We start from the raw sequence: 13,127 nt of genomic DNA on the forward strand, positions 1-13,127 counted from the left end.
TTTCAGAAACGTAACCAGAAAGAAGGGGAGGCAGTTTCTGACTATGTTGTCGCCCTGAGGCAGTTGTCAGCCACATGTGATTTTGGACAATATTTGGATGAGGCCCTGAGGGATCGTTTTGTTAGTGGGCTGCGTTCTGATGCTGTGCAGCGCAAGCTACTATCGGAAAAGGATCTTACATTTCCACATGCATGTGAGATTGCCGTATCCATGGAACTCGCTTCGAAAAATACGATGGAGTTCTCAGGACGCCAGGACCCTCACCACGTAAATGCCTTGACAAATGCTCCAAATTTTTTCAACAAAGGATGGAAAGGACAGAACAGGCAAGAGGGCAATAACAAGCCAAAGAACTGGAAGGGACCTAAAAAAGACACAGGAATGAAGCAACCATGTTATCGTTGTGGTGGAAAGCATTCAGCATGTGAGTGCAAATTTAAGAGCGAAAAGTGTCATGTTTGTGCAAAAATAGGACACATTGCACGTGCTTGCAGGAATAAAAAATTCAGTCAGCAAACTCAGTATTTGGAAACTGAGGATGAATGCTCAAGTAGGAATGATGAAGCTGAACTTTTTGGAGTTTATTCAATGTACTCCATCACCTCCAGTGAGAAGGGATACACAGTGGATGTTGCGCTTGGGAGCAAGAACACCACCATGCTGCTGGATACAGGATCAGCAGTGTCGGTAGTATCAGACAAGTATTATCAGATGCATCTCACTCATTTCCCTATAAAACCAGCCAGTGGGCTAAAGCTCAAGTCCTACTCAGGCCAACACATTGCTGTGCGTGGATATATTATGTTACCAGTACAGTATGGGACTCAAAACATCACCCTACCACTGATCGTTGTTCAGGGAGACAGACCAGCTCTGATTGGACGAAACTGGTTAAAGAAACTACAGCTGAACTGGAAACAGATTTTCACAGTACACAAGGTACTGGTGCAGAAAGAAGCAAAGCCAGGAGTACTAGAAGTGATTCAGCGCCATCAGGCAGTGTTTTCGGATGACCAAGGCTGCATAAAGGGATTTAAAGCTAGAATCCACACTAAACCAAACACCACACCAATTTTCTGTAAAGCTTGCCCAGTTCCTTATGCACTAAAAGAAGCTGTGGAAAAGGAGCTGGACAGATTGGAAAAGGTGAAGGTTATTTCAAAGGTTGAGAAAAGTGAGTGGGCATCCCCTATTGTTACTGTGCCAAAGGCAGACAAAACAATTAGGATATGTGGTGACTACAAAGTCAGTGTCAACCAGTGTGTTGAAGAGGAAAGATATCCACTTCCAAATACTGAAGATTTGTTTGCCACTTTAGCTGGAGGAATATCCTTCAGTAAACTTGACCTTTCTCATGCCTATCAGCAGCTACAGTTAGATGAAGAATCAGAGAAGTATCTGGTCATCAACACACACAAAGGTCTCTATAAGTACAATCGCCTCAGCTATGGTGTTTCCAGTGCTCCGGCTCTTTTCCAGTCTGTGATGGATGAAATCCTTCAGGGGATGGAGCATGTCACCTGCTTTTTGGATGACATCCTCATCACTGCTTCATCTGAAAGGGATCATTTGAAGAGGTTGGAGGAAGTACTCACACGTCTGGAGAAGCATGGTGTCAGAGTGAAGCTTTCCAAGTGCCACTTTCTTCAGAGCAGTGTGGAGTACCTGGGACATCGTATTGACAGGGATGGTCTGCATCCTTTAGAGGAAAAGGTAGCAGCCATAGCAAATGCACCAGAACCAACAAACGTCACTGAACTGAAGTCCTTTCTTGGTCTTCTAAATTACTACAGTCGATTTTTGGAAAATCCATCCACCATTCTTCAGCCTTTGCATAACCTGTTGAGAAAAGATGCTAAATGGATTTGGACCATGGAATGTGCAAAAGCATTCAGGGATGCAAAAAGTCTACTGCTGCAGAACAAAGTGTTGGTGCACTACAGCACAAATCTGCCATTGAAGTTAGCCTGCGATGCATCACCTTATGGATTGGGCGCAGTCATCTCTCATGTCATGGAAAATGGAGAGGAAAGGCCTGTGGCTTTCGCATCAAGAACATTAACTGAAGCTGAGCGAAAGTATGCCCAGATAGAAAAAGAGGCCCTTGCCATAATTTTTGGAGTAAAGAAATTCCATAAATATCTGTATGGAAGGAAATTCACCCTCATAACAGATCATAAGCCACTGCTGGCTATACTAGGGCCAAAGTCAGCTGTCCCAACACTCGCTGCACTAAGAATGCAACGCTGGGCTCTTATTCTAATGGCATACAATTATGACATTGAATATAGAAGATCAGCTGAACATGCTAATGCAGATGCATTGTCACGTCTACCTCGGAATACGCCAGACAACATTGCCGCTGAGGGAAGTATCTTCTATTTCTCACATGTGGAAGAGCTACCAATAGTAGCTAAAGACATTGAGAGAGCAACCATGAAGGATCCAATCCTCAGCAAGGTCTGGAGCTACACCATGAATGGGTGGCCAAGTTATATGCAAGACGAATCACTTAAGCCTTACTTTACACGCAGACACGAGCTGTCAGCAGAACAAGGATGTGTTCTTTGGGGACAACGGGTCATCATTCCACCGGTTTACCAACAGAAAGTGCTGGAAGACCTGCATCATGAACATCCAGGTATCTGTCGTATGAAAGCACTCGCTCGCAGTTACCTGTGGTGGCCAGGCTGTGATGGTGATATACAAGAACTGGTTCAAAGCTGCTCAGTCTGTCAGGCTGTACAGAAGTCACCACCCGTTGCACCACTCCATCCGTGGAAGTGGCCTGAGAGAGTTTGGCAACGGATTCACATTGATTTCGCTGAAAAAGGCAAGCAGTACTTTTTAGTTGTCATTGACAGTCATTCAAAATGGTTGGAAGTGTTCCCTATGCCATCCATTACCTCACACAACACCATTGAGGTTTTGAGAGGGTTATTTGCTTCATATGGACTTCCAGAAGAGCTTGTTTCAGACAATGGACCTCAACTTGTGTCAAAGGAATTCAATCAGTTTCTGGAGTTAAATGGGATCAGACACACAGCTGTTCCTGCCTATCATCCTGCATCAAACGGGGCAGCAGAGAGGTCAGTACAAATCCTGAAACGATCCCTGATGAAAAATGTGCTGGAAGCAGATGGTAAGGCCACATTGCCACTCAGTCATCGTTTGGCAAACTTCCTTATCATGTATCGCAGTACACCGCACACTGTAACGGGTCGTACACCAGCAGAGTTGTTCCTGAAACGTCAGATCCGGACTCGCTTCAGCCTGCTGAAACCTGAACTAAGCAGACACATTGAACAGAAACAGTCTGAGCAGAAGCGACACCATGATTACAAAACCCAACCTGTTCGTGTTTTTTCGGAGGGAGACGCTGTGCGTATCCGAAACTTCAGGGGGGGGGGGAAACAAAATGGACTCAGGGAACAGTTCTGAAGAAAATGGGAAGTGTTACTTACCTGATACAAGAGGGACAGAGAACACGCACAATACATGTGGATCACCTGTTACCATGGAGACAGACTGTGGAGAAACCCCCAGTTATATTTTCACCGGTTTCAGAGGGACGGCCAGAAGTGATTATGGACAGTGTTGTTCCAGAGATACCACCAAGTCCACCTGGGATTTTAACATCACACTCCTTACCTCCTGAACCACCTAAACAGACAACCGATGAACCACCAGTATCCAACCCAGAAACCACCCAAAGCCCATCTGTGGAACGCAGATACCCAGAGAGATGCAGAGTTCCCCCAAAGAGACTGAATCTTTGAAAATGTAGAGTTATGTTTTAGTTATTTACTGCCAGTTATTTTAGAAGTGAAGAGTTAATAATGGAAGTAATGGCTACATTTGTTCATTGTTCGTAAGGGCCACAGAATATTTCTTTTTGGTGGGGGCAGTGAAATACATTCTTTAAAGGGTTGCTTACTTCAATTACAAATCTAAAAGGGGAGGAATGTAATAGAGTGAATTGTTGCCCCCCAGTGGTAAAATACAGAAGTGCCTGTTACAGGGCTAGTTCTTGGTTGACCAATATATAACAACAAAAAAGGGTAGTTTTCTGCACCGCTAAGAAACAACAAGTTAGTGTGTGATGTCCTGCTGTTCAATAAAGGCACCTATCCACGTCCTTCTGTCCTGATCCTTTTAAGAGCCTAATCCAGAATATCACAGTATGATGGTCTTTCGTTCTACACTGTGCGTTTCAAGGTCCTGCACCCATCCGTCGGTAAACTGTACCTGGGCTTGTTGCAGTGACCTGAAGTTACTAAACTTCATGAGTGTATGCACTCACTCCAAGAACCGTATAATTATAAATATGCATATAAATATGCTACGATGAGATAGCTGACTTCATCTAACTAGCAAATGTTGTCCAGGCTACGTTGGTGATGCAGTTTTTTTTTAATGTGTATGATATTTTTGTCATGCGATTTTAAAGCCGGTCCTACAAGCGCATCCAAGAATAACATGCAGCTTATCTCAGAACTGTCGGTGAAAATTATTCTTGGAGCTAGGTTTAATTGAGCTGCATTTTAAAGAGGTGCAATTTCACAATTTGTGTATATTTTCTAAGTTCACTATTTTGTCATGTGTTGAGAAAAACACAGATTTAAAAATTACATGGTCTAATATTTACATTTAGCATATAACTGCAACATGCTTTTTTTCGTTTTTTTGAATGACTCGAAAGGACTTGAAATTCAAAGTTTCAGACTTGTGACTTGACTCGGACTTTTACACCAGTGACTTGAGACTCGACTCTGACTTGCCTGACATTACTTGAGACTTGACTTGAGACTTGAGGATAAAGACTTGAGACTTACTTGAGACTTGCAAAACAATGACTTGGTCCCACCTCTGGTGTGTGCTAACCACAATTGCACCCTATTTCACCTCGCCGACTAGCTCCTGACCTCTCACCAGACAGAGAGACAGAAGCCACTCTCATATATGTAATAACCGAACTGAAACTATGTATATGTCATCTACTGAATAAATGTTTTAATCAAGAATCTCTATTAAATGCTTAATACAAGAATATGAACTTATAAACGATAATAAAAAATGACCTGATATAAGTGTTTTGTAAGCATGTATTGCAATTCCTTCTATGTTCTAGTTTCCCTCAGCATGTATCACCTGGACAGTCATGCCAGTGAAGCTTAAGACCCTTAATGAACCGAACATCACCTCAAAATAAGCACCGATATGCAATATGTATAAAATAGTTATAACTGCATCTGGAATACAAGGTTAATATGATAACAGTATGCATAAACATCTTAAGGCCATCTTAAAGCTATCTGTTACATTGTTAAAGCAATGATCATACTGCAGATTATATTGTGCTGGTAAAATACTTTTGTTCATCCCCACAGTTGTATGATGTCCGATGTCTGTCTGCTGTTTACCGGAAAGATTAAAAAAACAACAACAACAACAACAACAAACGCTATTTGCATGAGCATGTTTGTGGCTAGCTAAGTAACTTAGCAATGCTAGTTAAGCTAACACTGCCATTAACCCAACCACCATGCTACACAATGAACCCACTAGGTGCCGTGGTGATGGTGCGGTGGAGGCTGCAGCTGCTAAGGGTTCACTACTGCTGAAGCTTTGGATGGCTGCCAAAATGGCTCTTCCAGTTGTAACACGTGTCACTTGGCAGTTTGCTGTCTTCTGCTGTGTGTTTGGCAGTTAACTCACTCCGGTGCCAGTGGGTATATTGTTCGTAAGTGATTTTTGCCATTTTGTTTGGATCATTTATTGTTGTAGGCATGGGACACACAACACAGGAGCTCTAGTTTTACACTCCGACTTTATTCACCTCCAAACATGAACTTAGCATATTGCACCCAAACACAACAGAACCCTTCCTCCAAGCTTGGGTGTGAGTGAAGCCCTCTAGTGGGTCGCCACACGTGCCCCGCCCCCCTCCCGAACACCCAAACAAACAGTCCACTAGTCCAGGACCCAGGGCTTAATCAAATGTCCAGAATGTCTGAAATGGGGAGTCCGAGAACTGGCTGTGTGCTCACCAGGCTGGGAAAGACAGGCCAAACCCTGGCCGGATGAGCGACTGTGGGCACGGAGCGATCTCAGAGGCAGGGTCAGAGTCCAATGTTCCGGCAGCAGGTGGGTGGCCATGGCGGGGGGCCCGGGCTGGGACCACAGGAGCATCCTACAGAATGTGTGCAGGCTTAAGTCGGTCCACTGAAACTACCTCCTGCCGGCCCAAAAAATCCAAAAGAAAAAGCTTGGAACCTGGTTCAATAACCCGAAACAGGCTGTCGTAAAGCGGACGCAAGAGGGGATGATGGGCGTCATGCAGAACAAAAACAAAAAAAAGAAGATTCCAACAACCGCAGAAAAAAAATGTCTGGCAGGCAGTGGTGCACAGGGCCAGGGACCGAAAAGGGGCCTCCAGGGGAGCGGACACCCGGCACTGAGACATCAAAACATGGGGGGGAGGTCCCTCAGGCAAAAATTCCCCGGGGACACAGAGGGGTTGGCCAAGGACCAGTTTAGCAGGAGAAACCCTGATGTCCTTCTTGACTGCACTGCGCAACCCCAACAAAACCCAAGGCAGACGGTCGACCCAGTTACCACTCGTTAAGGAAGCACGGAGAAAGTGCTCGCACATCCCATTAGCCTATGGGTGGTACATCGTGGTGCGGTGGACCTTGACCCTCCGGCAGCCATGGTGGACCATAGTTCCGATACGAACTGAGGGCCTCTGTCCAAGGTCAATGGGGAGGGGGGGGGGGGGGGTACCAAAACGCAAAACCCACGTGGACACCAACGCCCTGGCCACCACCTCCGCTGTCATGGAAGCCAGGTGAACCACTTCCGGCCACCTGGTGATGCAATTCACCCCAGTCAAAAGATGTGTGAAACCCTGCGACCGTGGAAGCGGTCTGACGTGCACATGGTCGAAACGCCTACCAGGTACGCAGAAAGGTTTGAGGGGTGGCTGAGTGTGCATCTGGACCTTCGAGTGTTGGCACAGAATGCACGCAGCAGCCCAACTCTTTACCACTTTCCGCAGGCCCGGCCAAATAAACTTGTCCGTGACCATCTTGACCGAAGCCCGTAAGCCCAGATAAGAGAAAGCATGGATGGAGTCAAAACACGATTGCTCCACGAAAGGGAAGACATGTCGCACAGCAAACGTGGACTGCCATCCCACACCGGCATGTCTTCCAGCACGAGGCCCGTCTGTGAGGACCGAAGGGCAAGGGCGAGGAATAGCCCGTTGTCCGAACCAAGCAAGGACAACATGTTTTCCATGAGTTAATGAGCCATGCCTCCGCCCAGCCTGGAGAGGGAGAGAAGTTTCTTGGCTCGCTCCGCACCGGAGAGGGTGTATCGCCGCAGTAGTAGGTCCTTAACGGCAACATATTTCCCTTGCATGGGCGGGTCCTTGAGGAGGGCCATCACACAGCGGGTGGTGTTAAGTCTAATTGTTGAATGTTGCCATTGTGTTTCTTAAATTTGTACAGTCTTAGTTCAAGCAGTAGGATCAAAGCCACTCCTTTGATCCTGACCACCTCTCCAACCACTCTGTGCTGGGGGAGGTTTTATTGTAGATACATCCTATCTGAAAGATCTGTTTCTTTTGATGTAAGCTTCCTGGGTTTACGACCCTTTGGTCAGCAGGAGGTCTGACACACACACACACACACACACACACACACACACACACACACACACACACACACACACACACACACACACACATTCTTACAGACGTTCACACATATACATAAAATTCTTTGTCTTAGAACCAAGGGGGCGTGGCTTTGTTCTGACATGTTTTGTGTGAACTGTCTCTCAATAAAAGGTAGCAGGAGGAGGTCAGATCTGGGGGTCATTTTCGTGGTGGACACAGACGAGGCCTCCCTTGCGCAAATAATCGATCGATCGACTGTCTTGTTTTCTTCATGATGAATAAGTCTCTAGAATTAGCGGGGCTTGTGGAAACACAGACCCAACAGGTGGTTAGCGGGACGAGCAATGGCACCACGTGATGAAATTTTATGTCCTCAGCTGAGATGCTGTGGAGAGCAAACTGAGCCTCCACGTGGATGAACCATGACGAGGGGTCATGGAGCCACAACTGGAGCGCCACGGCAAATGTAGCCGCAGCAGGAGGCAGAGGGCCAGCAGTAGCGGCGTGTCCAGGGCGAACTCCATGGTTTGCTGCGTGTTCAAGGTAGGGTCACCAATATGGAGGCATGGGACACACGATACAGGAGCTCTAGTTTTACACTCCAACTTTATTCACCTCCAAACATGAACTGAGCATATTGCACCCAAACACAACAGAACCCTTCCTTGGGTGTGAGTGGAAGCCTCTAGTGGGTCCCCCTTGGTGAGTGTGGACGCTTCATCTCTTTGCTCTTTAAATGCTTTGCTTCTTTTATTGATTTTTATTGATTTTTATGCTGATTTTTTCCCTTTTTTCCGTATGAGCTTACCTGCGATAGCTTCTGGACACTTATAGATCATTAGGACTAAAGTGTTCTTAACAGAAACAGCAACATTTTTATAGTTACCTTATCCTCAGCGCTCCGTGTGTCTGTGGCCTAGACACAGCTGAAGCCTGATTACAGCGTCTGGGCACCGAGCAGCCTCAATACCCTGGAAAGGTGCTAACCGCTAGGCTAACTAGCAACAAGATGCCTTCCCTCTCCACAGATGACTACCACAGCCTCCTGCAGAAGATTGCAGTACTGGAGACAAAAATTCATCGCTTAGAAGTAAACGTGGAGGTAAATGGACTGTGTGGAAATGAAACAACCTTGCCTTTGATTCAAAACAATGGCGATGAGCAAGCTAGTACACAGCTAAGGAGCACAGATAACATGACCAAGAAAGTAGACTTTGTGCACTATTATAAATCCTCAAGCGATAATCCCCCCTTGGACTGTCTTGGTGCAAAACCAAGACATAAATCATGTCTCCTAGAAGGGGGAGGACGTATCACAGGCAGGGCACAGCGAGCTGAAATCTCTGAAACCGACTGGCCTTCACTTCCTACGAGACAGAGAAGCTCTTCTACCCCTGTATACGAGAGGAAACAGGACTGGACAACCGTGAATAGGAAGGTTAACAACAAACCTTCAAAACAACTGAATGTGAAACTGCACAACAGATTTGCTCCACTATCAAAGGACCCTGGATCTATATCGGACAACCATCCATCTAAAAGTAGCGAAGTAAGGTCCGAAAATCTTTTCAAAAGTAAAAGGCCACTGGGAAAGCTAAAGGCTAGGCCTGAAACTCTGATTGTGGGTGACTCTGCCGTAAAGGATGTACAAAGGATGTGCGGTAAGAACACTAAAGTCCTCTGCTTTCCTAACGATATGGTCAACAACCTGAAGGAGAGAATTCTTCAAATTGCAGAGGAATATCCAACTGTGACAAACATTGTTCTGCATACAGGGTCAAACGATGTGTCCAAACAACAGTTGGAGGTTCTGAAACGGGACTTTACTGGATTATTAAATACTGCAAACTCTCTGAATGCAGCTGTATTCATCAGTGGACCTGTACCGCCGGTCAGAGGAGGAGACGAGAGATTCAGCAGGTTGTTTACACTGAATAAATGGCTTATATCAGCATGTGCTGACCACTCAGTGCATTTTATCAACAACTTTAATATTTTTTGGGAACGCAGGCATCTGTTTAAAGCAAATGGATTTAATTTTAACAAGTCAGGGGTGAAACTGTTCACCTCCAACTTGTTTTATTCCATACGTCATCCATCTGTGCTTGGTGCCAAGGCTGAGATAAACGAGGAGTTATCTCATAAAGAGGAACAAACAGTACTCCAAGAACAGACAAAGCCCAGCAGAAACCTTGAGGAGGAGCTCCATCTGCCCCCACCCGGGAAGAGCCTCAGAAAGGAGAGACATCTGAGGCAAGAAGAGGGGTCCCTATTTGCCTCCAACTCTCTCAACAACACCAATGACCAGGACCAGGACCAGGGACCACGATCTTCCCCAGTCCCCCAAACCCCTGACAGGCCATCACCCCCATCACCCTCCTCCCCCTCCCTTTCTCCCTCCTCCCCACACCTGAAATTCACTGAGGAGATGATGGAGCGGGTCAATGCTGGGCTCAGATCTACCCCCCGGCCCAATCCCTTTTTGTCCCCCATAAACCCCCCACCAGAGCGGCCAAAGGTTCGCCATCGAGCCCCACCCTCAACAGAGCAATCGAAGTCACATTGCTCAGCCTCGCCCCCTTTAGTTCCTCCTTACCACCTTCATGCTCTGTCTCCGAAGTCTGATGTGTGATGTGTGGAGGGTCCAGGCTGCGAGGATTATGGCAGTGGTGACTTTTCCCAGGAGAAGCTGGGACCCTGTTTACTAGAAGGTTTTAAAATCTCTGTACTTTTAGGTGACAGAAGGAGACATGTGGCCTGGTCAAAACACAGAGAAATGCACTCTAAAAGATCTTTAAATATAGTAAACATACCTTGTGTGCCACAGACTGCTCCCAAACACGAGGGGACAAGTAATACCTCTAAAACACTTAAGTTGGCTTTATTAAACGTTAGATCGTTAGCTGGGAAAACATTTTTAATTAATGATTTAATCACTGAGCACAGCCTTGATTTTATGTTTTTAACTGAAACTTGGTTGGACCAAAGTAACAGTGGAGCTGTTCTCATCGAGACGACCCCTCCTAACTACAGTTTTATCAGTGAGGCCAGGGTGAGCAGGAGAGGAGGAGGGGTTGCTGTCCTATTTAATGAATCATTTCAATGTAAGCAGCTATCCCCTGGAAGTTTTCAGTCTTTTGAATATGTGGCTTTACAGCTGAAGGCCCCATCCAAAGTTGTGTTTCTTAATGTTTACAGGCCTCCCAAATACTACACAGACTTGTTTAATGACCTCAGTGAACTGCTGTCTGTGATCTGTGTTGATTTCGACTGTGTAATTATTGTTGGGGATTTTAACATCCATGTGGACAACCCTCAGGACAAAGGGACTAAAGATCTGAGCAACACTCTGGGCAACTTTGGGCTGACTCAGCATGCAACAGAGGCCACACATAATAGAGGACACACTCTTGACCTACTGATATCCAAGGGCCTGAGCATTTCAAACATTACTGTGTCTGATGTGGGCCTGTCTGATCATTACTGTGTTTTCTTTGAAAGTAAAATCTCAGCCCACACAAATATATCAACAGCAGTGATCACAAAACGGTGTATAACTGAACACAGTAGTGAGATCTTTAACCAGGTCTTCCCATTAACACCTGACCTGTCCAGAGGTTCAGTCAATGAGCTCGTCAATAGCTTCAATTTAAAAATGTTAAATGTAATGGATACAATTGCTCCCATTAAGGTGAAGGTTATCTCTGGAAGGAAAAAGTCTCCATGGAGAAACTCCACACTAGTGAAAAATGAAAAAAGAGAGTGTAGGAAAGCTGAGCGCAGATGGAGAAAAACAAACCTCCAGGTTCACTATGACATCTGTTAGGTATTTTAGCACCATGGGAGCATTTACTGGATATTGTTTTATAGTGACATTATGCAGGAAAACTCTGTCATTCAATAAGGCCCCTTTGTTTTAGTTATTTTTCTCTTTGACCCAAGAATTGATGTGTGAGAATCACAGGCTGGTACAAGGTTGAAATACCACAGAGATCACTCCCTCAGCTACATTAGTTTCTTAATCTTTTAGACGCCTGTTGAAGGCCAAATGGTTTGTTTCAGATTTCACTAATGAAAGAACTCTTCGTTTTGTGCCTTGAAAATATGTCGCTGAGATAATCACAATTGTAGCTGAACTAATAAACTACACAAAGGATGCTTCTTCACCCAAGGGCAGGAAGACGCTGCCTTATCTTGGTCTGTACTGGTTTAAACTGATAAATCTGCTGTCTCATGAATTTTACCCTCTATATAAACTGTTGTACTTGTGAATAAAGTTGAGTCACTTTGGGAAGACAATCTAAAGCAGTCTCTGTTTTCTTGTTCTCCCAAGCTGCTCCCGAGCTGCTCGTACTAACACGCTGAATGGCATGCTTGAATATTACTTGAGAATATATTTGACTGTGTTACAGACTAAGGGACATTCTCTGCTGATAGGTGAAGGTACATTCTCTGCTGATAGACGTCCACGCCTCGGAGGAAGCCGATCCACGGAGTAGGCCCTGGAAACAGTTTCCTTCAACATCTATAAAGAGAAACTTCACAATTATAATTTACAACTGAGGAGTGCAAGGAGGTCCTACTTCTCTGACATCATCACTAAAAACAGTCATAATGCTCGGGTCTTATTTTCCACAGTTGACAGGCTAACAAACCCTCCTGTGCCAGTGCCAGCTGAACTTCATTCAACCATGGCCTGCAATGACTTTGCCAAATTCTTCACAGAAAAAATCCAAAAGATTAGACAAGCAATTGGTACATCAACAGCAGATCCAGGATATGTACTGTGTCCACCGAAAAACAGTTTAAACACCATGAAACAGTTTCACCCTATTAACAGCAAAGACCTGGATGACATCTTAGGTCAACTGAACTCCTCCTCTTGCTGTTTAGATGTCCTGCCAACAAGTTTTTTCAAAAAGGTCTCAAAGACTTTGGAGTCAGACCTGTTACAGATCGTCAACTTTTCTTTAATGTCAGGTGTGTTTCCAGAACCACTAAAAACTGCTGTAATAAAACCTATACTGAAAAAGGACACTCTTGACAAGACACAAATGAACAACTACAGGCCGATCTCAAATCTCCCATTTTTAAGTAAGATCATTGAAAAAGCAGTTTCTCAACAGCTCAATTACTTCTTAAAACAGAATAACTGCTACGATGCCTTCCAGTCAGGTTTTAGACAGAACCACAGCACTGAAACTGCTCTGACCAAAGTGTTCAATGACATATGTCTGAACACAGACAGTAGAAAAATGTCAGTCTTAGTTTTACTGGATCTCAGTGCAGCATTTGATACAGTTGACCACAACATATTACTCAAACGACTGGAGAACTGGACAGGTCTTTCAGGAACTGTACTAAACTGGTTCAAAACATACTTAGAAAACAGGAAATACTTTGTATCAATAGGTAACTTCACATCTGAGCAGACAAGTATCAC

The 13,127-nt window shown here is 45.0% G+C and overlaps 1 protein-coding gene across 1 annotated transcript; it reads left to right on the forward strand.

The window, feature by feature from the left end:
* The first annotated feature begins 8,392 nt into the window (after positions 1 to 8,392).
* LOC146696833 (uncharacterized) lies at positions 8,393 to 10,922 on the forward strand. Its single transcript, XM_085475154.1, has one exon. The coding sequence runs from the start codon at positions 8,694 to 8,696 to the stop codon at positions 10,314 to 10,316; it is 1,623 nt and encodes a 540-aa protein (XP_085331280.1). The 5' UTR covers positions 8,393 to 8,693; the 3' UTR covers positions 10,317 to 10,922.
* Positions 10,923 to 13,127: the final 2,205 nt, after the last annotated feature.

Source organism: Copadichromis virginalis, linkage group LG12 (assembly GCF_057382275.1).
Source record: "Copadichromis virginalis isolate Kocher_CV1m ecotype Utaka linkage group LG12, C_Virginalis_male_GT1.1, whole genome shotgun sequence".
NCBI classification, from domain to species: Eukaryota; Metazoa; Chordata; class Actinopteri; order Cichliformes; family Cichlidae; genus Copadichromis; species Copadichromis virginalis.

Bases quoted from the DNA above. Each gene is read 5' to 3' on its own strand.
- LOC146696833 (XM_085475154.1), top strand. From the start codon at position 8,694: ATGCCTTCCCTCTCCACAGATGACTACCACAGCCTCCTGCAGAAGATT.